Genomic DNA, 21426 nt, shown 5'->3' on the forward strand with positions numbered 1-21426 from the left:
ACATCCAGGATCAGGCCTAACAGATGGGCCGGTGACCACACACTAAGCTCTGGTGGGTGGACCGCATCATCGTCACATTAGGGGATTTTCCTCTCCTGCCATGACTTAATACTGACCAGACTGGTCACTCTTTAAATGCTGGAACACAATCTGAAGAGGACATCTCAAGCTGATGGTCCATTTTCTTCAGCTTCAACCCGTTTCCATTAAAGAGAGTTTTTATGAAATATTAAACTGGAGTAGAGAGAGAGCTCTGACATAACGACAAAGCCTTTTAATCTTTTTTTTCTCAGACCTGCTGCAAAACAATCCCAAAGCCAGTGTTTGGGTGAACTGGTTTGTTAGTTCGGCTGTATAATTTCACAACAATATACTAACTTGGTTCAGCATTGCAATATGTGAAGCCTATGGGTTTCAGAGGGACCTTTGATGAATCTTTTTTTTAAACGGCATTAGCGAGTGATTTTTTTAGCAGGGCTTTGAGCAACTGCAGTACCATCCATTAGAGAGTGACCTTTACTATTAATATATCTGACTGTCATATGAACAAACAAGAAAGAGGGTACAATAATCCTCTGGCAGGGAAGAATAATGAGAAAAAAACCTGATATCCCGCTAAAGTGAAGGTGAATGGACGTCAGAGTTTTTGGGAGATTAAAAACCTAAAAGAGCTGAGATTTAGGAGATGGAGAGGCTGATGAGATGAAGGAGGTCAGGATTTGAGCGTGCCATGCGACTGCCTCACTACATTGACTTGGGCAGCGGTTTGGCCTCACAGGAGGGGCACTGCTACCAGGGGCTGGCTGCTGACACAGATGTTCACCATAACACTGGTGGCTGTCTTGTGCACTCATCCTTGGCTGAGTTTGATGTTGAAAGTGGATGACATTGTTGATGATGTTGTTAATGATGTTTTAAGTGTCGGACCCCAGGAAGAGTAGCTTTTGTCAAGAGCAAAAGCTAATGGGGATCCTAAATAAGCATAAACATAGCGAGTCCTCATATTTGATTAATCATAGATTTGGGATTAGTTTGACAGAATACATAAAAACTAGAGACCAGTGGAAGAAAATAACGTTTGTATAAGAATGGCTTGCGTGTGGTTTTCTGCTGCATTAAAATACCCCCTAGTCCTTCTTTAAGTTTATCTTGGCATTAAAACATGATTAAAAGGTGGCAGAATCATCAGTGCAGGACAACATATACAACAATATAATTAGCCTGAGGAGCTCTGGATGTAAAAGTCAAAGTCATCTATAAATATAAACATTTTATCCTCAAGCCCTCTTTTTAATATATCATTTTGTTGTGTTACTCTAAAGCTTTAAGCCTCAAGAAAAGAGACACAAACTATAGTGTTGGTAAGTCGGGTTTATGTCGGGTACACACTACACAAGAAGCAGCAAAGCTCTGTATTTTTCAATTGTTTTAAATAATATCTGGCAGATTTTCCTGTTGTGTGAGGAATATGTGTGATTAAATCCCCAGATCTCTCTGATTTCAAACATTGAGGTTTCAATATCCTGTTAAGGAAAGGTGAAAATGATAATTACGTGTTGTTGTGTGTACATTCCCTCACTGGTTTAACACATTTTATAGGTTGTGTCAGCATTACAAGACAAAAGATGCATCTCTATGACAATGTGATATCAAGCAATTCTCATTTATTTGTACCAAACAAACATAGAAATATCATTTTGTATCTCCTTAATAAACCAAATCATTCACATAACAATGTGCTAGAGACTATTATATAAATACATTGATTAAATCCATTTAATCATCAGTAGAAATGAAACACAAAAGGGCGCCTGAAGCCACAGCGAAGTATCATTTTGTTCTATCAGCTTCACTAATATATGCTGATCAACACCTCGATGCACAAAGCCTCTCCGACCTCCAACAACAGACTCATGTTAGTGTCTGTTGTTGGATTCCCAAAGAAAAAAGCTGCCACTTGTCTCATTAAAAAAAAGCTCTTAGATTATATACACTGAGTGGTACGAACAGTTAAAGCAAGAGATCATTCATTTCTTTTTGTGTACACAAGTACTTTTATCAAAGTCATGCAAGATGAAATTAATTTCAGACATCAAAGCTTGCAATTGGTTGAAAACTATAAAAACCATGCACGTTCTATACAACTACAGGTTAAGGCAATGGAATTGAATTCCTTGAATATGTGTAATTGTGTTTGTCTTGTTTAAAAACAACTTCGATGTTGAATTAAAGCTGCTCCATATCATATCTTTACGTACGTCTTCATTCTTAATTTATGTAAAAAAAATCCCCATCGGAAATCCAGGGGAGTTAGGTTAATCAAAAGGAATTTCACATTTTGCAAAAAATAAGTAAAAAACAATGTCTTGACATAAAAAGGAACTGAATATAGCCTTTAGCATAGTGCAATCACAGGACTGGAAAAAGCCCTTACAATCTGTACATATGGCGTGGCTTTTTCTAGCACAAAAACTGGAAGAAAACGTTTTTAAAAAAGCAGAAAGGACCATTCAGTCTCTAAAAAATGAACGCACAGTCTAGTCGGATAAAGACAGACACAATCAAAATGATAAATGTGGACGGAGGGTACTCAATATTTTGACTGCTTTATGGGATATTCCCACAACTGCTCTTCTTCACAATACATTGCCCCCTGGTGGTTCATATCAGTTACTGTGCTCTCTATAGAAGAAATAATCTGAGTTGATCAAAATCTGATGAGTTAATATTTGTTCAGACGTCTGTGCTCAAACTCGTCATCACAGTTTCAGGCCTCGGTGTATCGAACCATATTGTGGAGACGGGACATACTACCACCGCTTTTAAGGACAGTGAAGAGGTTTCTAAGGCCAACATTTATTATTTTCTGCTGTGAAACAACCTGATAACAGCTGCCCTTCTTCTTAAAAGCAGCTTTTATAAACTACACAGCCTACAGGAAACAAGTGTTGGTACTCAAATGACAGTTTTAGGAGATGTTACTTAAAGGATAGACAGACCTATCTTAACACAACACTCATATGTACGTTGAAAGAGTAATAGGTCACTATAATGATATCTTCTTTCCATACCGTCTATGTCGTGATACCTTCATAGATTGACTAACAATGTACAAAATGCTTTTTTGCTGTTAAAAAATGCTGGCTAAAGTTGTGTCAAAACTAATATGAGGCTTTAGCAGTCGGAGAATGCCTTTGTTTGTCAGGGCAGTCGTATGTAGTTTTATTGTCAGGATTTTGTAGCTCTGACTGTCAGGAAGTATAACTCACACCTCAGAAACGTGGCAAACACAAAGGCTGAATGTTGTACTAATAAAGCCATGACTTCGAAAAAAAAAAAAAAAAGCTTAAGCCTCATGCTAGCTTCAGATAATCTAGATTGATATTTTGCCCAGAACAATAAGTGTGGATTTGTGTTTCTAACTTTGCAGATTTTTAAGGGCATCGCATCATGGCCAGCACACAAAGGGGGTCCGATTACAGCAACCCTCAACTTTCTATCAATATCCGTACAGGTATGGAAGTGTTGTACTAAAATGAAAACATCTGAACCTATCCTCACACACATTTCAGTAATTGATACAAGGACAGACACTGTCAAACAAAACAAAGTGCAATATTCTGGGGAGCAAAATGTATGCTTATCTTGTAACTTAAATGTTCACATAACAAATTAAAATAAAACCCGTATTTTGTTTCTTTTTTTGGGTTAAAACATACACTCTTGGAGGGAATAACACTATTGATGCCATACAAATAATTACATAAGCATGTACCTCCACTTTCCACCTTGCCTGAAACTCCACTCTGGTCGCAGTGTAGCAAATAGTGCAAATTAGTTAAGATTTAAGTCCACAGGACCACGGTTCATCACTGTATTTAGCCAAGCAGGGGATGTTCACTGCTTGTTCTCTCTTTGTATTGGTAGTTAAACTGTTAATGTAGCTCAGAAAGAAACTCTGTACCTTGTAATTATTGCATGTGACACATTTTACAATCATTTGCATATGTTTTAGATGGACCTGTGATGTGACCTCATTTTTCCTGTCAAACTTTTTTCTTCTGGGAGCCCTTTGGAGGTTCCGCAGTCTGCTCAGCCTTCTCTGCAAGTAGATACAAAATTAACATTAGCACGTTTTTAAGTACCATCTTAGTATTGCTTTATTTCATCCATGTGAGTGAATATGAAGCTATGGACACTTACTCTGAGAGGAGGATATGCTCGGGTTCTGCTTCTTTGACGTCAGCACAGGAGGCTCTTGGGGATTGGGTGTATTGACCAAAGGAACTGTACTCACCATCTACAACCAAAGAAATGCAATACAATTACAAAAACAGGAAACTACTAAGATATTAATCTGACCGCTTTCTGTTTTTTTTTAACTTGCCTGAGCCCCAGATGCAGCCTCCTCATCTGATTTCTTCTTCTTTTTCTTGTTCTTCTTGGATTTGGCGGCTCCACCGGCGACATCATCAGCGTCCTTCTCATCCTCGGATACCTTCCAAAACAAATAGACATTTATACAATTAGGAACACATGTCATGTTAACAGTTGTGTCTTGAGCGGAAAAGCAATTAAAAAAATTATAAATCAAGAATATTAAAAAGCCTCCTTAAAATTGTATTAAAGGTCCCATGTCATGCTTTTCCGGTTATTACCCGTCCCCTTGTGTGTTATGTAGCTTTTTCTGCATGTAAACGGTCTGCAAAGTCACAAACCCTCAAAGTACACTCTGTAGCGAGTACAACTCTAATACAGAAAAGACCTGTCTGTGCTGCTCCAGAACGCCTCGAAGGAGATTTTTCTTTTTCCATTCCTGGTCATAGTGACGTAATGCTGCGGAGCGCGCCACCCCCCCACACACACACACACACACCCCCCCACCCACACACACACAGCCTTATCTTTTCTCAGCCGCGGTGCTGTGCACACACACACACACACACACACACACACACACACACACCCTTATCTTTTCTCAGCCACGGTGCTACGCACACACACACACACACACACACACACACACACACACACACACACACACACACACACACACACACACACACACACACACACACACACACACACACACACACACACACACACACACACACACACACACACACACACACACACACACACACACACACACACACACACACACACACACACACACACACACACACCAGTAATCCAGCTCACACTGTCCGCTCCTCGAGCCTCAAAGGGCGGAGCAGCGAGCCCCGCAACGTCCTGCCAACACGGCACCCAGACCCCACGCAGCATTCTCATCAGTTTGTCATTACTCGTGTCATTTTCTGGTTGCTAACAAACGCCATTGTAACACATAATCACTGATGTTCCGCTGTAACGGTGGTGGACTCATCAGAACAGAGTGGGCGAGCCGACCAATCAGAGCACAGTGGGCTCATAGGGAGGGGGGGCAGGAGCTCCAACAAGGCGTGTAGGACAGAGAGTGAATACACATACTATACAGAGATGCTGTATGAGAAACCAATGTGATTTTGGAACATTGACCAATGTAAATCTATTCTAGTAGACCTCAACAATGGAATTATGATCAGTAGAAATGGCCATGTCATGGGACCTTTAAAATAAAGGGATACATTAAATCTCTAACAGATGTGATTTTCCATGTGTGTGATTTGGCAGTGAAACCTTGTTGGGTGCCGGCTGCTCCTTCAGTGGAGACTCTGGGGTCTCCATCACAGGGGGCTGTTCATAGTTTCCCCAGTGCTCTGCCGGGGCACTCCAGTCAGAGCTGGGGTCTGCAGCTGCTATCCCATCTAAAGAAAACACAGGATGTCGGTTGGATAAAACAATACAATTTCACAAGTATGTTAGTTTTGAGTAATGGATACTTTCCCCATTTATTACATTTTAAAAGTTTGGATTACAAATCATCTCAATTATTTTGCAGCTTATACTTGTTATTATCTGCTATATTAGAAGTATGTACTGTATGAAACGGTTGCTGAAATACTCACTGAATCCAGACCATTCATCATCAACACTAGGGCACCTCGCCCACTGCAGCTCCATTGAGTTTGATATTGAGTCTAACAAAAAAAGTAAGAAGGTGATTAAGAGAGAGATGGAGGTAAAAAGAAAAGCCTAACAAATTAGTTATTGCTAAAAGACTAACAGAATAACAATACCAACCTGTGGTGTTTAGCCCCAGCATGGAGAAGTTCACAGGGTTTGGGTCAGTCTTTATACGGCCATCAATGCTACTCCATGCTGCAGGCGAGAACACACAGAGACATTATAATTATATGGTTGGAATGTTCTGGCAAACAAACAGTTAATATCAGGTTTGGCAACATCCAATAACTCCTTAAAAAAAAAAATGTTTTTCCTACTGTCAGGGTAGATGGAGAGAACCATAATGCTGTCATTCAGCAAACCTGAACCCTAAAAACACCTTCCACAGCCTTACAAACTGATGTATCACTGTCGGCAGATTTTATCATATTGTTATTTGCTATTTCATTGTAATACATGTCAGTTCCCATATGACAGCTGTATTGTGTTTTGCTGTGTTTAAAGTAAACCCCTTGACATTCACAAAATAGACAAAGGTCTTGGCCAGGAAATAACCCCCTTAGTGTATATCACCTTTTAAAGTTATAATTTCTATTTTAATGTTTGGTGTCTTTGTTGATTTAATTTTATACTTTCAATAAATTATATCACCTCCTGCTAACAAGGTAACTCTACAAATGCTAGAATACGTTTTAACCATGGTACAAATCCTTATAAATGCCATGACTATGCCCCATCTGTCCAGCAGAGGGCACAGTTGCACACAGTCTTCAATGATGAATGGAGCATTGTAATTTCTGCTGTCATACAATCATGATCAATGTTTATTTCTGTAGTGAAAAGGTCTACCCAGGTTGAGGATGTACCTTGTGTCTCCTGTCCCCAGGACTGAGGCTTAGGTGGGGCCCTGTACTGTGTTGCCGTGGTGGTGGCACTCCACTTAGGTCCGTCCATAGCACCCATCTGACGTGGGATCTTAACAGACATGTCAGTCCAACCTCCTCCATTGACTGAAGGCTCCTCTCTGCGGCTGGACGTCACTGAGGACATCGACAGAGTCAAAATGTCAGTTTTGTCAAACAGAGACAATCTACAGTCTAACAGCAGATTCTGTAATTTAGAGCTGAGATTACTGATTCTAAAACCATTGTTTACAGGCTTGTTTGGTTACCAAACCCAGGAAATAATCTTCATGTATATCCTCCATCTCATGTAATAAAATCAACATTTAAAAAAGGAATCTATTTCATCGTTTTCCAGTAACTTCATCTCAGTTACTAAAGAATAATAGTTTATCTTTGTCTTTACCAGCTCCAGTAGTTGTATCCCCCTTTCCAGTGGCTTTTGAATGCAGGGAGTCTGTTTGAGATAAATATGTGTCAGTAATATACAATATTTCTAGATATGAGGGAAATCTTTTTGAATTCAGGAATATAAACAACTTCCACATATAGACTCTTACATTATCTAGAATATTCCCTGCAGCCTATAAAGTAACATTTATAGAATAACTGTGAATTTATAACTGTGAAACTATGTATTGGTCAATTACAAAAAAAAGTAGCGCAATATTTTCACTCTCTTGCCGTTGTGCTTTCCTCATGTGGACACATAGGGGATCCAATCACTATTTGAATTATCCCATAATCACTATGAAGGATAGGTACATCCTTTCTTCAACAGGGATACAAAATAATTGAGCAGAGGCGGTGATATAAGGACCAGAGGAATCCCTCCTGGAATTTACACCCAGCTTAGACGGTTATTATTGCATGTTAAATAAACGTTCGTCAAACTGCTATGTACCGTGGTTTCCTTTGTTTTTCTTGGTGTTGGTAGGTGCTGTGGCCACAAGTGCCTCAGCGTTGCTCTTGGGAGCCTCCGCTCCTCCTGGGCTACCAGAGTCCCCAGAGACCGGGTCCTTCCTGCGCTGCTGTTTCTTCTCTCGGTTACTAACTTTGGTCTCCCATGCACCTGGTGGAAACAAATAAACAAAATTAAAACGGTTAGGCGACTTACCATCTGCAATGCAATGATAAATAAGTATGTTAGATGGTTGACTGGGGATGAAACTTGTTTGATTCCTTGGAGCAGGTAAACTGAATGGTAAATGTAGGTGAATCAAAAAACTGCAGAGGTCAAATAAGTTGGGAATACTGAGAACGAGGTAAAACAAACAAGTCATATAAAGAAAAGATAAAATGAGTCTTACCATCATCAGTTTCCTTCCCATCAGTTTTAGACACATGCTTGACAGGTTGCACAATTGTCTTGGTTTTCTTCTTGTTCTTTTTCACCTGCACCGGGGCTTGTACCTCATACACCTGTTTATGGAAAAAATAAAAAGTTAGTTTGAAATAAAGTATGCGAACTATAAGAAAAATACAAATGGCAATTATGTAGCTTTGTTTTTAATAAGGCCATGCCAGGTAAATGTCATTTAAACAACAAAACTGTCTCATAAAACTGTCTGCCGATCATCATCGTTTCCGCTTCATTTAGGCAACAGCTTCTCAAATATACCTTCTCGGTTCTGATATGAGGAGCTTGCTTGGAGACAACCTCGACCACTTTAACTTCCTCTTGTGCTACAGCCACTGGTTGTCCATTGGAGTGAGTGTTCTGGGGTAGAAAGACAGACAACAAATTAACGTGTTGATTCAGCAAACACAAAACTAATCTGAAGTCTGTTAACCCATCTTTCATTTCAGATCATTTGTAGAATAAACTAACTGTTTTTTATTTTGGAGTATACTTCATAAATGTACAATACAAAAATTGCCCATCAACGTTTTTGAATCCACTGAGACTTCTTAATAAACTAGTACTCAGGATGCATTTATGGTGTTTCATTTAACATGACGTGTTACACCTGACCACAATGCTGTAGTCGAATAGACCTACGTTCACAGCTTTCAGAGCAGCTGTGTAAACCATGCCATGTTCACGTTACAAGTACCATTTTTAATTAGACGTGTGAAGGCAAGCAGTGTGCTTATTAAGTACAGTGTGTTTTATATTATAGTTGTTGGCCTACGATAACATTTTAACGAGTTAGCATGAACCGTTAGTTAGCTCCAGTGGCTTGTCAGTTGGCTATATCAGCTAGCTAGTTAGCATCCTATTCTAGAACCAGATACCATGATTCATTGCATATTTAGCAAACTGGTTTATTTCTGTATTTTTGAAAGTAGGTCACATGATGGTCATAGATATTTTGTTGTTGTGTAAACAAAGTGGGCTGGCTAATGCTGGCTTTAGCTAGTCAGTGATGTATGAGAAAGCAACGCTGGCTACCTAACGTCACCTTCAACTTTACTGATAAATAATGGGTACTATACATGTATAAACTAGCTTATGCTAACTGAGTGAACACTTTGTTTAGGGTTAATTGTGTTAAGAGACATCAATGAATAGACGCACTTGTTCTGATAAACCGTGATTCAGCAGCTCGTAAACCCTGCCCACCTTTTCAATCGTTTTCTTTTTGTTCCTCTTCTTCGGTTCTTCTGGTTTGGCCAAATTGGCCTTGCTCGGCTCACCGTTGCCTTGGGGAACCGGGGATCCCCGCTTTTTCCCAGCAAACAGACCGCGACAGACGGCGGCCCAGGACAGTGAGAGTACCAGGAACAGACCCACCGCGGCCGTAGATAGGATGACCCAAGTCGGGTACACTTCAGGCTTCAGACCCAAATCTACCCCGAACTGAGCTCGGACATTGTCTTGTCCCCAAGAAATCAGCACTTTCAAGCGGCTGGAAATCAGCTCGGCTTTTTCCAAAGCAAAACCTCGCAAGTCCACAGCCATCTTTCCAAATCACGAAACACTAGCGCTAGCTCACTGCTGTCAGGCAGCTATCATTACCAACATCCGTATTCTAACGGAGGAGTGGCTAATGTAATCTGATTGATGGATAAATCACTATAAAACTACACTACGCAGTATACGACACTGATTTGTTGTGAGCATTTGAATCTCAACATTATCTGTGAAATAAATGTGCCTCTTTGATAGCTGTGTTGAACAGAACATTCATCACAAATACATTTTGATAACAAAAAAGGACATTTCAGTTTTTACAAAAAAACATTTTTTATTGTACAATAAAAATGACATGTTTTAACAATCCACCATAAAAGGCAGTTGCCAGAACTGCATCTCCATAAAACATATTGTAAATATTAACCATCTTTACATTTCCAATGAGGTTCAGAATAATCACTCATCACCACACACATTCATGTTTAACTGTGGAGTTGACTGCTTTTGGCTATAAATAGCAAGCTTTCTGTATTGTGAAAATAAATGAAAACCTTTCTTTAACCCTGGCTTTTAATTTTGGAGTGATATTATAGCCTTAGATTTAAAAATTGTTGTCATAATTTCTTATCCCCAGTGTTTGTTTATCTTTTTTTTATTATGGTTTTCGTTCAGTTCGTGCATGTGAAGAACTTTAGGCATCAGGTTTGTATGAAACTACAGCATATCAATGAATAAAATTGAGTAACCAAACTGTGGTACGCCAAGGTAAAAAAAGAAAAGCCATGAGCAGGCCTTGAAGGATCCATTAGTTCACCCTATGTCACTTTGCAAACAATATTTACTGATAATTAACTCCAGGTGTAATAATCCCTATTCCCCAAGAGTTGTAAATGTCTGCAGGACGAGTGCAGCTTTAACCTTTCAATCATTAATTTGTCCTTTGTAGTTCCATGATTGTATTGTAACAAGACTTTAGGCCAGTTTTAGTCAATAACTGCTTTAACAAAATAAATAAATAGTCAAATGTAACAAAATCTTATTTCCTTTTCAGAAGTCTGCATCCAGAGTGAATTCACTGTCTGTCATGCTCGACATAACTCCAAATCTCTGATACTCCCCTACTCGTTTCTCAAAGAAGTTGGTTTTCCCCTCCAGTGAAATGGACTCCATGAAGTCAAACGGATTTTCAGATAGGTATACCTTAGATAAAGGAGAGAAAAGGTTAGTCAAATGATTCACTTTTTCACACCGCAACTCATCGTGATTTATTTTGTCAGATAATGTGTAAAGCATTATATTGCTTTGGTTGTACTTCAATTATTCTCAACCCAGGGTTCCTCTGCTTTAACACAGCAGCCACAACAGTATAAAGGGGTTCAATGAGTAATAACCATTTATGTATTTTATATAAAAAGTTACCTTGGCCAGTCCGAGGTCAACAAGAAGCCGGTCGGCAACAAACTCGATGTACTGCCTCATCAGACAACAGTTGATTCCAATTAGGTCAACTGGTAAGGCCTCCGTCAGAAACTCCTGCAGCACAAAATATTTTGTGTTGTGTAAAAAACATTGCTTATACTTTCCCGTCGGAGAGGACGCTGGCGTTGACTGTTCGCCACCTCTGTTACCCTCTATCACCCTCAGCTAACATTCGTTCTTGCACAACTTTCGAATTGGACTACTGCCCTGCATTGCACATCTTTACTGCACATTGTTTTTAATTAAAAATGTTAACTTATTTTAGACTTCTGCCTCCGTTGCTGGCTGCCGTTGCCGGTACCAGATGTGTTCGGGTGTATTTCCGTCGGCAACTCCAGAGGGCCATCATACACGGTCAAATTCCGAACATTTAAACATAGCCTACACTTCATTCTTTACTTTGTCCGTTATTATATTTAGAGGATTATACTTTTTCTCCGTAATGTTGTTTCCATAGCAACAACTTCAAACAGGAAGTTAACCTACATTTAAGACACTGCAACGAAAGTAACAAATACAATGTAAAATCCTTTTCCGTTTCACAGAACACAAACGCACTGTCGCACACCTGAAACACCATCAGAACACAACTCCAACTGCTCCTCTCTCCCCCGCTCACCTACACTCCCAGCTGCATGAAATACCTGGAGCGGATCCCACTTCCCTCCACCTCCCAACACATATAACAAGGCATTTCTCCCCACCATCAAGCCCCCCTCCTCTGCCCCCCCTCTCGTGCCCACCCCCGCGCTGCTAACCTGGCCAACCTCATACCTCTCCAGCCTGCCACCACCCCTCCAACCCCCCACTTGACCAATTTTGCCCTCCTCAATATCCGGTCACTTAACAATAAAGCCCACATCCTCCACGAAATAATCCATCGACTTCTTTCTGCTCACTGAAACCTGGCAACAACCCAATGACTTCTTCTCCCTCGACCATACATCCCCCCCCTGGTTTTAATTACATCACTAAACCCCGCCCCTCACGCCGTGGTGGTGGGCTGGCTGTCATCTACAACCACAACATCCGGACTACAGAACTCACCCTCCCCTCAGTACCATTCTTCGAATTCCTCGCCTTCAAAGCCCCTCCCTCACTGACAGTTATCCTCATTTACCGCCCCCCCCCCCAAACCACACCCCTCCTCCCTCTCTGATCTCACTGAAATCCTTACCATTGCTTCATCCCTCTCCCCACGTCTGTTACTCCTCGGCGACCTCAACATCCACATGGACTCCCCCACCTGCAAACTCACTTATGAATTCTCCACCCTTCTGGACAATTTCTCAATTACCCAATATGTCACCTTCCCCACCCATGATAAAGGACACATCCTTGACCTTGTCTGCTCTACCAACCTCCCAGTACTCGACCTCCACCCCTGCCCCTTTCCCCTCTCCCCTCTCTGACCACACACTCATACAGTTCACCATCACCTCCCCCGTCCGCCACCCCCCCCATCCAGGAACATCATCTTCCGTAATTTATGCTCTGTTGATCCCCAGCACCTCTCCGACCTGCTGTCCTCTACTCTCCCCCTGGACTCGAACCTCAGCTCACCCGATGAACAACTCAACCATCTTAATTCCACCCTACTCGCCTCCCTCAACAGCCTGGCCCCCCTCAAAAGGAAAAAAAATCACTTTTAAAACCTCCTCACCCTGGTTCACCCCTGCACTCCGTAAACTGAAGCAAACCGGCCGCCAGCTTGTACGCCTAACCAATAAATCATCCCTCACAGTTCACCATGAAGCCTACAAACTCCATCTCACTACCTACAGAGATGCCCTCACTGCCGCAAAAACTGCTTACCTCTCCACCATCTTTACCGACCCCTCCCATAACCCCAGGACCATCTTCTCAAACCCCGTGCTGACACCCTCCCTTCCTCCACTTTATGCAGTTCATTCCTCCAGTTTTTCTCTGACAAAATCACTGCTATTAATCTCTCCCTATCCGCTGCATCTGACACACATACATCTCCCGCCACAATTTCTCCCCCCCATCTCCCTGGACCTCCCGAGCCCTCCTCCCCACGGCCGCCTCTCCCAGTTCACTCTGGTTACCCCCCCTGAAATACTCAAACTGATCAGCTCCTCCAAACCCACAACCTGCTCCCTTGACCCTCTACCCACCCCTCTACTGAAGTCCTGTCTCCCCGTCCTCTGCCCCTACCTTGTCAACCTTTTCAACTCCTCCCTGTCCCAAGGAACCGTTCCCTCTGCCTTCAAAACTGCTGCGGTCACTCCCATCCTCAAGAAACCCGGTCTGGATCCCTCCTCCCTCAGTAATTACCGTCCCATCTCCAACCTCCCCTTTCTCTCAAAAACAATAGAACGCATTATCTCCAAACAACTCCACCGCCATCTCCAAACCAACCAGCTTTTTGAACCCCTTCAGTCTGGTTTTCGTCCCCACCACAGCACAGAAACGACCCTCATCAAAGTCCCCAATGACCTCCTCACCTCTGCTGACACCGGTTCCCTCAACATCCTCATCCTCCTCGACCTGAGTGCAGCCTTCGATACCGTGAGCCACACCATCCTGCTTACCCGACTCCAGGACATCGGTATCGAAGGTACTGCACTCAGGTGGTTCCAGTCCTACCTCTCCGACAGATCCCACTTCATCTCCCTCAACAACGACTCCTCTGCCACAGCTTCAGTCACCCAAGGTGTTCCCCAAGGTTCAGTACTCGGCCCCCTCCTCTTCATCATCTACATCCTCCCCCTTGGTCAGATTCTCCGCCAATACAACCTGGACTTTCACTATTACGCTGACGACACACAGATTTACCTCAGCACCAAATCCCCCCACACCCCCCCCCTCACCCACATCGAATCCTGTGTGACTGCAATAAAATCCTGGATGCAACACAACTTCCTCAAACTCAACAGCAATAAAACTGAACTCCTCCTCATCGGCTCCAAATCCACCCTCAGCAAAACCCCCAACCTGACAGTCACCATTGATGGCACCCCTGTTTCCCCCTACACCCAAGCACGCAACCTTGGCGTTATATTTGACCCCACCCTCTCCCTCGAACCCCACATCCGTCAAGTTGTAAAAACCTCATTTTTCCACCTCCGCAATATTGCCAAACTCCATCCCTCCCTCACCCGCCCTGCAGCTGAGCGACTCATTCACGCCTTCATCTCCTCCCGCCTTGACTACTGCAACTCACTCCTCTACGGCATCAGCACTACATCCCTCAATAGACTCCAGCGTGTCCAGAACGCAGCCGCCAGACTCCTCACCCACACCAAATCATGGCATCACATCACCCCGGTCCTCAAAGAACTCCACTGGCTCCCCGTTTCACACCGCATCCACTACAAACTCCTGGTCCTCACTTTCAAAGCCCTCCACCATCTGGCCCCCCCCTACCTCACTGACATTCTCATCCTCTACCAACCACCCCGGTCCCTCAGATCCACCTCAGCCGGTTTGCTTTCCATCCCCCTAGGCCAAACTCCGGCGCTTTGGGGATAGAGCCTTCTCTGTGGCAGCCCCGAAGCTCTGGAACTCCCTCCCCCAATACCTCCGTGAGTCTGAGTCCCTCACCCTGTTCCAGTCCCGCCTCAAAAACCTCTTCAACTCTGTATCCATAAGCCCCCCCCCTCTCTCAACCAACTTCCTCCTGACTGCTTTTCTGTTTTGTTTTGTTTCTTTTTGGCTTTGTTTGTCTACCCTCCCTCCCAAATGTAAAGCGTCTTTGGGTTCAAGAAAAAGGCTATAGAAATAAAATGTATTATTATTATTAAAATATGTTAAAGAAAAGTCTCGATGTAATTAGATCTAGACTTCATATAATGTAAATCTAATCGTATCTTGTGTAAAGCAATGGTAATCAATATAAACAAAGCAATCAGTAACAAACAAGCAGAAATTAACTGTATGTTTACACAAATGATAATGTGTGGTCTGGGTTCAGTGTATCTCTCCAACATCAGCTGATTACCTGCTCAATGCTCACAGCTTTGGTGATGATGTCCTTCACCCTGTCCTCTGATGGCTTCTTCACCAGGTAGCTGTACAGCAGGCAGGCAAAGTTACAGTGCAGACCCTAAAAACACATCAGTATACATGTCAGAGTAGTAGAAAGATAGAAAGAGAGAAAAACATCCATTGAAGATATAGGCACCATTTCCATATTCAAATATTTAAAAAAAACACAGCTAAAGAGCTATAAATTATTTTTTTTGGAAATTATTCCAGATGTTTCTAACAAATGTCAAACCTAGACCAATCTGTATTTTGAGAAAGGTCAAGATACGTTTTATTTCATCACCTTTCATTGCCAATATCCTCTTTGCTCCATGCATCATCATTGTGGTTGTCTACACAGCCTAACCATTACGCAAGTGTGCCCAAGATGTTCGGTAAACCTAAACTTGATCCTGAAACTGGCTATGATTTTATATTTGTAGCCCGAGATCCCTCTTTTCTTCCAGCTTCCCTTGATTAAACAACATGTCTTTTGATTGTAAATTCATCTCACCTCATCCCTGCTAATCAGCTCGTTGGAGTAGGTAAGGCCGGGCATTAGTCCTCTCTTCTTGAGCCAATAGATTGCAGCAAAAGAGCCAGAGAAGAAGATGCCCTCGACTGCCGCAAAAGCCACAAGGCGCTCCGCTGAGGACAGAAAGTGTCAAACCTGTTATTAGCTATAAATAACAAGAAGCTCCTCTAGGCGAGAATTTCTCCTTTTAATTTCATTAACAATATGATGGTTAGAAGTTGCATCTTCCTCACCAAATGACGATTTGCTGTCATTTATCCACTGGAGGGCCCAGTCTGCTTTTCGTCTCACACAAGGCAATGTTTGAACGGCGTTAAATAAGTTGTCCCTGAAACACACATAGTATACCATTTGACTTACTTTCTTCAAACATATAGCCTCAGCAGACCAAAATACAGTACATACATATATATAGCTCAATCATTTTTTTGCATGTCAACAGGAAATGCAGTATTTTACACACAATTCTCAACAAATAAATCCAATGCAAGTATTCGCTTAAAACTAAAAAGTGGAAAGCTTGTAAAGGTACGGACTGAAAGAAATGCAGCAAAAATATGTATGGTTCTAATACTTTATTTGAATTGCCTGTTGATCAACAGGCTATGAGATTGTTATCTTCCTAAACTGTAGGCACATCAAATCTGATGCAGCTGGGAATGCAACTAAAGTGGAGTAGACCTAGGCGGTGATAAACAGGTGCAAATCTAACGGTTGGATTTGAATCTTTATAAGAAGTTGTCTGTATATGGTTATGCACTTTCTCAAAATGAGACAATCTTTAACATCTAAGTTTTTTCTCATCGAGCCACAATCGGTCGAGCTGTGTAATTTGATTTGATGCTCATTTTCTACATCGCAAAAAACTAAACTATTCTAAATTGCTTAAAATTAACCTTTCAACAGTCACCTTCATGTAAGTTTGTCTTCCAGGATCTTACAGGATGGGACCATAAACAAAACTAACCTCTCCTTCAGGTCCCTGACGTATGTGTTGATGAGCATGCTGTACATCTCTGAATGAACCGTCTCTATAAGGATCTGGAAGCTGTAGAAGGAGCGTGCTTCAGGGACCTGCACCTCCTGGCAGAACCTCTGCACCTGTTAGACAAAAACAACAAGCTTTTTTTTTTTTTTTAAAACCCTGGCACATTATCTTTGTGTAAAGTGTAATCATGCTCTGAATCCATTAGTGCCATCTGTTGTTTACACAGAAAACGTTCCAAAAAAGCACACAATCTACAAACGTATGCAACATCCAAAATCCCTCACCAGGTTCTCATTGACGATACCATCACTTGCAGCAAAGAAGGCGAGGATATGGGAGATGAAGTGTTTCTCCCCAGGTTTCAAACGGTCCCAGTGTGGCAAGTCTTTGGATAGATCAACCTGAAAGAAGCAACACCATCAGTACAATCTTCTGTCATATTGCTGCGTCTTAATCAGGTTTTCCCCATGATAACAGGCTTGGAGGATGACGAAGTGTCTCAGTTTTGTTTTTGCGTGGGGCTGTAACATATACATAAGTACTTATTTGTGGGAAACCAGGAAAATAAAACAGAAACTTTTATAATGTAATGCAATAATACAGTAGTATTTCATTTACATTAAATTAAAAGATACTGCACATTCTAATTTATACAGCACATTGAATTACATGTAATTCAAAGTGATGTAACCACATTTAAAAGAAAACTTTCCCTTAAGCAGGCCATTGTATTTTCTTGGTACAGTAAAACTGAAACCCACCTCCTCCACCGTCCAGAAGGAGGCCTGAGCCTGCTTGTACATCCTCCAGATCTCGGGGTACTGGATGGGGAAGATGACAAACCGTCTGGGGTTGTCCCGGAGCAAAGGTTCTTCCTCTTTCTCTGTACCATTTTGACAGTCTGGGTCTTTCTCTTTGATGCCATTCTACCAAGAGCCAGAGCACACCAAGGAAACACATGTCACCTCACCATTGATATAGTTTAAAAAAAAATATATATATTATACTCATCCCTGTCCAACCAAAGAACACATTATTACAACCAGTTTAAATACACCTCTCCACCTTAAATAATAATTATGTATACATATTTAATGCTTTATTTTACGCATCTATTTTTAAAGTTATAATTACACTTTGTAAACGTTATCTAAAACATTACTGATGAACATTAGCTAATGTTAGCTTACATGAGTAGAAAAGTCAAGTGTATGACATTTAAAATCATATTTATTCAACTAACAATAACAAATGTCTATGTAGCAAACGCCTCTATTTATCGGTAAACTGACAGCAGTGTAGCTTATTTTTGACGTTACGTAGTGTCTTGCTAGCTCTCACGCTACTCCCAAGTGACGTATTGAAAATGCTTACCGGTTTTTTGAGATGTTCAGACTGCCGACTTATATTCATTAGGTCCATTTCCTGAGAAGATTATTTTTTCACTGTCGATGTCATTCGGGGTGCTTTTATCTGTTACTCCGTCTCATAACCTTGTGTGGACAGTGAACACAGCAGCTGTAGCTTTGTTGACTAACCCTTTAAACTGACTCAGAGGGAGTGTAGCGCCTCTAGTGTTCATACAGAAGACATGCTACATTATAAAACTACAAAAATAAAAGCCTAACAGCAGTATGAATCGACTTTAATAACTCTTCTAAAATCATCATACCGCAGTCTCTCTCATTTGCAAAAACAAGTAGAACAAGACAAAAAAAATCAGTCAGTCTTTCAGAATGATAAATTCTTTAATTGAAAAGGAATGCAATTTAAAATGAAATCGTTAACAAATAGCATTCCATTTGATGATGTGAGTATGTGGAGGAATTTTTCACATTTTCCTTTGTGTTTGGAATGACAGCATGACTATTAAATGAACTCTGAGCTGGATATCAATGTGTGTGAACCAACAAATCCAGATCGCTACACCGGTATGTTGTGAATCCCCAACCTGAACACATCATTTGTGCACGCCCATGCGCCGTTTTGGCACTTCAGCATAAACACTTGATGAAAGGCCATTGGTGGATCATCATCTACCTGTTACAAAAGCAGTTGAGAAGTATTTGTGAGCACAACGATTATACTCCAATTTCTACCGAAGCAGAAATGTATTATACACATCACACAAGATCTTTTCTGTAACCATACATGAAATATTCAATGTTATGTTTTTGTAAATTAACACAGTTGTTTGGACTATAGTAGCAAAGGCAATCAGATGTAGCAGGTCAATCAACAAAATGTTATATATATATATATATATATCCAGAAGCATAATTACAACTTAAATATATATTATCCTTTGGCGAAATATGCATTATATGTAAACTACAAAAAACTCATAATTTGTTCATCATCAGATCAAAAGACAAAAAAACAACAACACTAGAGAAATGTATATTAAATACCACTATATTTATATAGCCTATTTTAGTAATATATATTAGAAGGAAATTACTGCAAGTGTTTCCACAGCGCATTGCTCTGTTTCAGACAAGAGATTGTCTACATCTTACTTTTTAAACATATGCAGACCCAAGGTTATCTACAAAAATGTTCAAGCTTACCTGCAACTGTCCAAACACCATGATCAGGATACAACTGTCTACCGTGGGTTGGAAGTCTTGTTCTGTGATAATGTGTTTAATACGCTTGAAAGGCAGGTTCTGTAAATGGGGAACAATAGCATTTATTAATAGTGTACAATAACAAAAACAGGATTCTTTGATATGAAGTTTCCAGTCTGGAAACTGTTTTGCTCCTCATTTCTGATACTTATAACATGTCAGGAAAGGCTACTTTTTAAACGTTTGTATGAATTAATGAAAAATAAGCACTTACTGCTAATTTGCCAGAGATAGCTTCTCTCCCTTGAAAAGGTGAACCCTCCCATGTCAAACAGGAATCAGGAGCCTGAGGAAATTACAATCACATGTTTATTTGACCACGAATCACAGTATTTACAACAGTAACTTCAACTATGAATGTAACGTTAGTGGATATTTGGTTTATAAGTGTTGATATTATCCATAATACAGGCAATAATTTAATTGAGAATGAACAAACTTACATAAAGGTTACCCAGTCCTGTCCTGTTGGTATTGTCAAACTGGTTGTAATATTCTTGGACAAAGCCCTCCCCAATCTTTTGCCATATTTCCTTTTCGCAAGCCATCTGTGAAGCTTTGGATCTGTAAAATCAAAAAGTATTGTTATTAGCAGTCAGTCAAAGCTGCAGTCAAATAATGGTAATGTTTACTGATGACACTCCACAAATATATTTTCTAACATAGAAATGTTCTGGTCATTCCAGTTATTTGAACAATACATGTAAAAACAACACCATAATAATCAGTCATGGTCACATTAAATTAACACTTTGTATTGCTTGTTAATGCTTTTAACATGTACAAATAGTACTGATCCAAGGATTCTAACCTAGATAGAAATGCCAATCACTCAATTAGTTACACAGTTAGAACAACTTGTGATAGAGAAAAACTCAATCTGATGTTGTAAAAAGGAAATTAAAATCTCAATCCAAAGCTTTGTACACCTTTATCCTACGACAGGTTGCCCTACATTTAGCACTCTATTACTAAATGTAATGGTTACTGGACAGGTAGGAGAAGACATTTGTCAACATAGTATGTTGACACTTTCACTATGGGAACATTCTCCCCAGATATGCTTTGTATTGATATGGGGAACACTTTGAGAGTTGTGGTAAAAGGTGATTTGTGACGGTGGTCTCCGAGTGAAATTAATTCAGACCACGCATAATTATGTATATTTACGTCTCTGGAGCTGGTTAATTTGGCCAGGAATTAACAGCTGGAAAACTTCCTTTACAATGTGTTTGATGTCAGTGTTCCAACGATAAAACCGATTAAAACCGTGACAAAACCAACAATTAAAACTTTTAATGCTGAATTGTTGTGTGAAGGTTGCTAGTCATGCAATACGTTGTTGTCATTATCTGTATGAGTAACGCCTGGACAAAGCCGCATCAGTTAAAAAAAATATATTAAACGAGTCTCAATAAAGATTAAAAACAGAATCAGGTCCATCAGAAAGCACTGGGCTAGCCTGGGGGTTAGCTACAGAAAGTGTCACGGCCATAAGCCATTCAAAAGCGTAAAGTTATAGCTAACGTTAGCACAAAGATTTACTTTTCTCGGAACCGTTTCAGTTAATGTGGTCTCGCTGTTATATTCGTCTCAAAAACACCGTGTTACTACAACTGGAGAAGCTGTTGTTTGGTAACATTAGACTAAAAAACAACACTTTACCGTGTCCAAAAGTTTTAGCTTACTTTTTCGATCGGCGGGCGAGCCAGCATGGAGATCCAGGCAATAACGATGGAGGTTCCCGCTTCCTCAGAGTTATGACAAACCGATGACGTCACTTACAACTGACCAATAAGGGCTAACAACGTTGAAATAGTTCTGCCCTGTGTTCAGCCTGTCAGGAGCTCATTCTCCCCGACTCCGTACCACCTTCAACCATGTATGTATTTATGATTATGAATAGGCTACTGTAGTACAGATGGTTGGACTCTAGTCCTGTCAATCATATGGAAGATGTAAATGACACGCTCAGA

At 40.9% G+C, this 21426-nt stretch overlaps 3 protein-coding genes across 3 annotated transcripts; all 3 read right to left on the bottom strand.

Annotated features, from left to right (window-relative positions):
* Nucleotides 1-1647: 1647 nt before the first annotated feature.
* mtdha (metadherin a) lies at nucleotides 1648-9955 on the bottom strand. Its single transcript, XM_034094332.1, has 12 exons — nucleotides 9535-9955; nucleotides 8590-8688; nucleotides 8279-8390; nucleotides 7873-8040; nucleotides 7375-7425; nucleotides 6933-7106; nucleotides 6184-6261; nucleotides 6009-6080; nucleotides 5680-5807; nucleotides 4388-4498; nucleotides 4204-4300; nucleotides 1648-4102 (listed from the first exon to the last, which is right to left on the bottom strand). The coding sequence occupies exons 1-12, from the start codon at nucleotides 9871-9873 to the stop codon at nucleotides 4047-4049; spliced, it is 1485 nt and encodes a 494-aa protein (XP_033950223.1). The 5' UTR covers nucleotides 9874-9955; the 3' UTR covers nucleotides 1648-4046.
* A 184-nt stretch (nucleotides 9956-10139) lies between these two features.
* On the bottom strand, nucleotides 10140-18371 carry rrm2b (ribonucleotide reductase M2 b). Its single transcript, XM_034095067.2, has 9 exons — nucleotides 18195-18371; nucleotides 17582-17746; nucleotides 17105-17221; nucleotides 16800-16933; nucleotides 16066-16160; nucleotides 15812-15945; nucleotides 15272-15376; nucleotides 11248-11361; nucleotides 10140-11028 (listed from the first exon to the last, which is right to left on the bottom strand). Exons 1-9 carry the CDS (start codon nucleotides 18240-18242, stop codon nucleotides 10876-10878), a joined length of 1065 nt encoding a protein of 354 aa, XP_033950958.1. The 5' UTR covers nucleotides 18243-18371; the 3' UTR covers nucleotides 10140-10875.
* A 178-nt stretch (nucleotides 18372-18549) lies between these two features.
* On the bottom strand, nucleotides 18550-21244 carry LOC117455327 (nuclear transport factor 2-like). Its single transcript, XM_034094787.2, has 5 exons — nucleotides 21139-21244; nucleotides 19894-20014; nucleotides 19665-19736; nucleotides 19391-19489; nucleotides 18550-18860 (listed from the first exon to the last, which is right to left on the bottom strand). Exons 2-5 carry the CDS (start codon nucleotides 19996-19998, stop codon nucleotides 18744-18746), a joined length of 393 nt encoding a protein of 130 aa, XP_033950678.1. The 5' UTR covers nucleotides 19999-20014; nucleotides 21139-21244; the 3' UTR covers nucleotides 18550-18743.
* Nucleotides 21245-21426: the final 182 nt, after the last annotated feature.

Source organism: Pseudochaenichthys georgianus, chromosome 11 (assembly GCF_902827115.2).
Source record: "Pseudochaenichthys georgianus chromosome 11, fPseGeo1.2, whole genome shotgun sequence".
Taxonomy (NCBI): Eukaryota; Metazoa; Chordata; class Actinopteri; order Perciformes; family Channichthyidae; genus Pseudochaenichthys; species Pseudochaenichthys georgianus.

What these genes read in the sequence shown, in the direction of transcription:
- mtdha (XM_034094332.1), bottom strand. Translation starts at nt 9,873, where the DNA reads ATGGCTGTGGACTTGCGAGGTTTTGCTTTGGAAAAAGCCGAGCTGATT. An exon ending in AAAAGAAAACGATTGAAAAG is followed by an intron (nt 8,689 to 9,534) that starts GTGGGCAGGGTT and finishes TTTCTACCCCAG; the next exon opens with AACACTCACTCCAATGGACA. An exon ending in AGGCTGCATCTGGGGCTCAG is followed by an intron (nt 4,301 to 4,387) that starts GCAAGTTAAAAA and finishes CTTTGGTTGTAG; the next exon opens with ATGGTGAGTACAGTTCCTTT.
- LOC117455327 (XM_034094787.2), bottom strand. Translation starts at nt 19,998, where the DNA reads ATGGCTTGCGAAAAGGAAATATGGCAAAAGATTGGGGAGGGCTTTGTC. An exon ending in CAGGACTGGGTAACCTTTAT is followed by an intron (nt 19,737 to 19,893) that starts GTAAGTTTGTTC and finishes TAATTTCCTCAG; the next exon opens with GCTCCTGATTCCTGTTTGAC. An exon ending in CTATCTCTGGCAAATTAGCA is followed by an intron (nt 19,490 to 19,664) that starts GTAAGTGCTTAT and finishes CCCCATTTACAG; the next exon opens with AACCTGCCTTTCAAGCGTAT.
- rrm2b (XM_034095067.2), bottom strand. Translation starts at nt 18,242, where the DNA reads ATGGACCTAATGAATATAAGTCGGCAGTCTGAACATCTCAAAAAACCG. An exon ending in AAGCTGTGAGCATTGAGCAG is followed by an intron (nt 11,362 to 15,271) that starts GTAATCAGCTGA and finishes TTTGTGCTGCAG; the next exon opens with GAGTTTCTGACGGAGGCCTT. An exon ending in TTGACCTCGGACTGGCCAAG is followed by an intron (nt 11,029 to 11,247) that starts GTAACTTTTTAT and finishes CCTTTATCTAAG; the next exon opens with GTATACCTATCTGAAAATCC.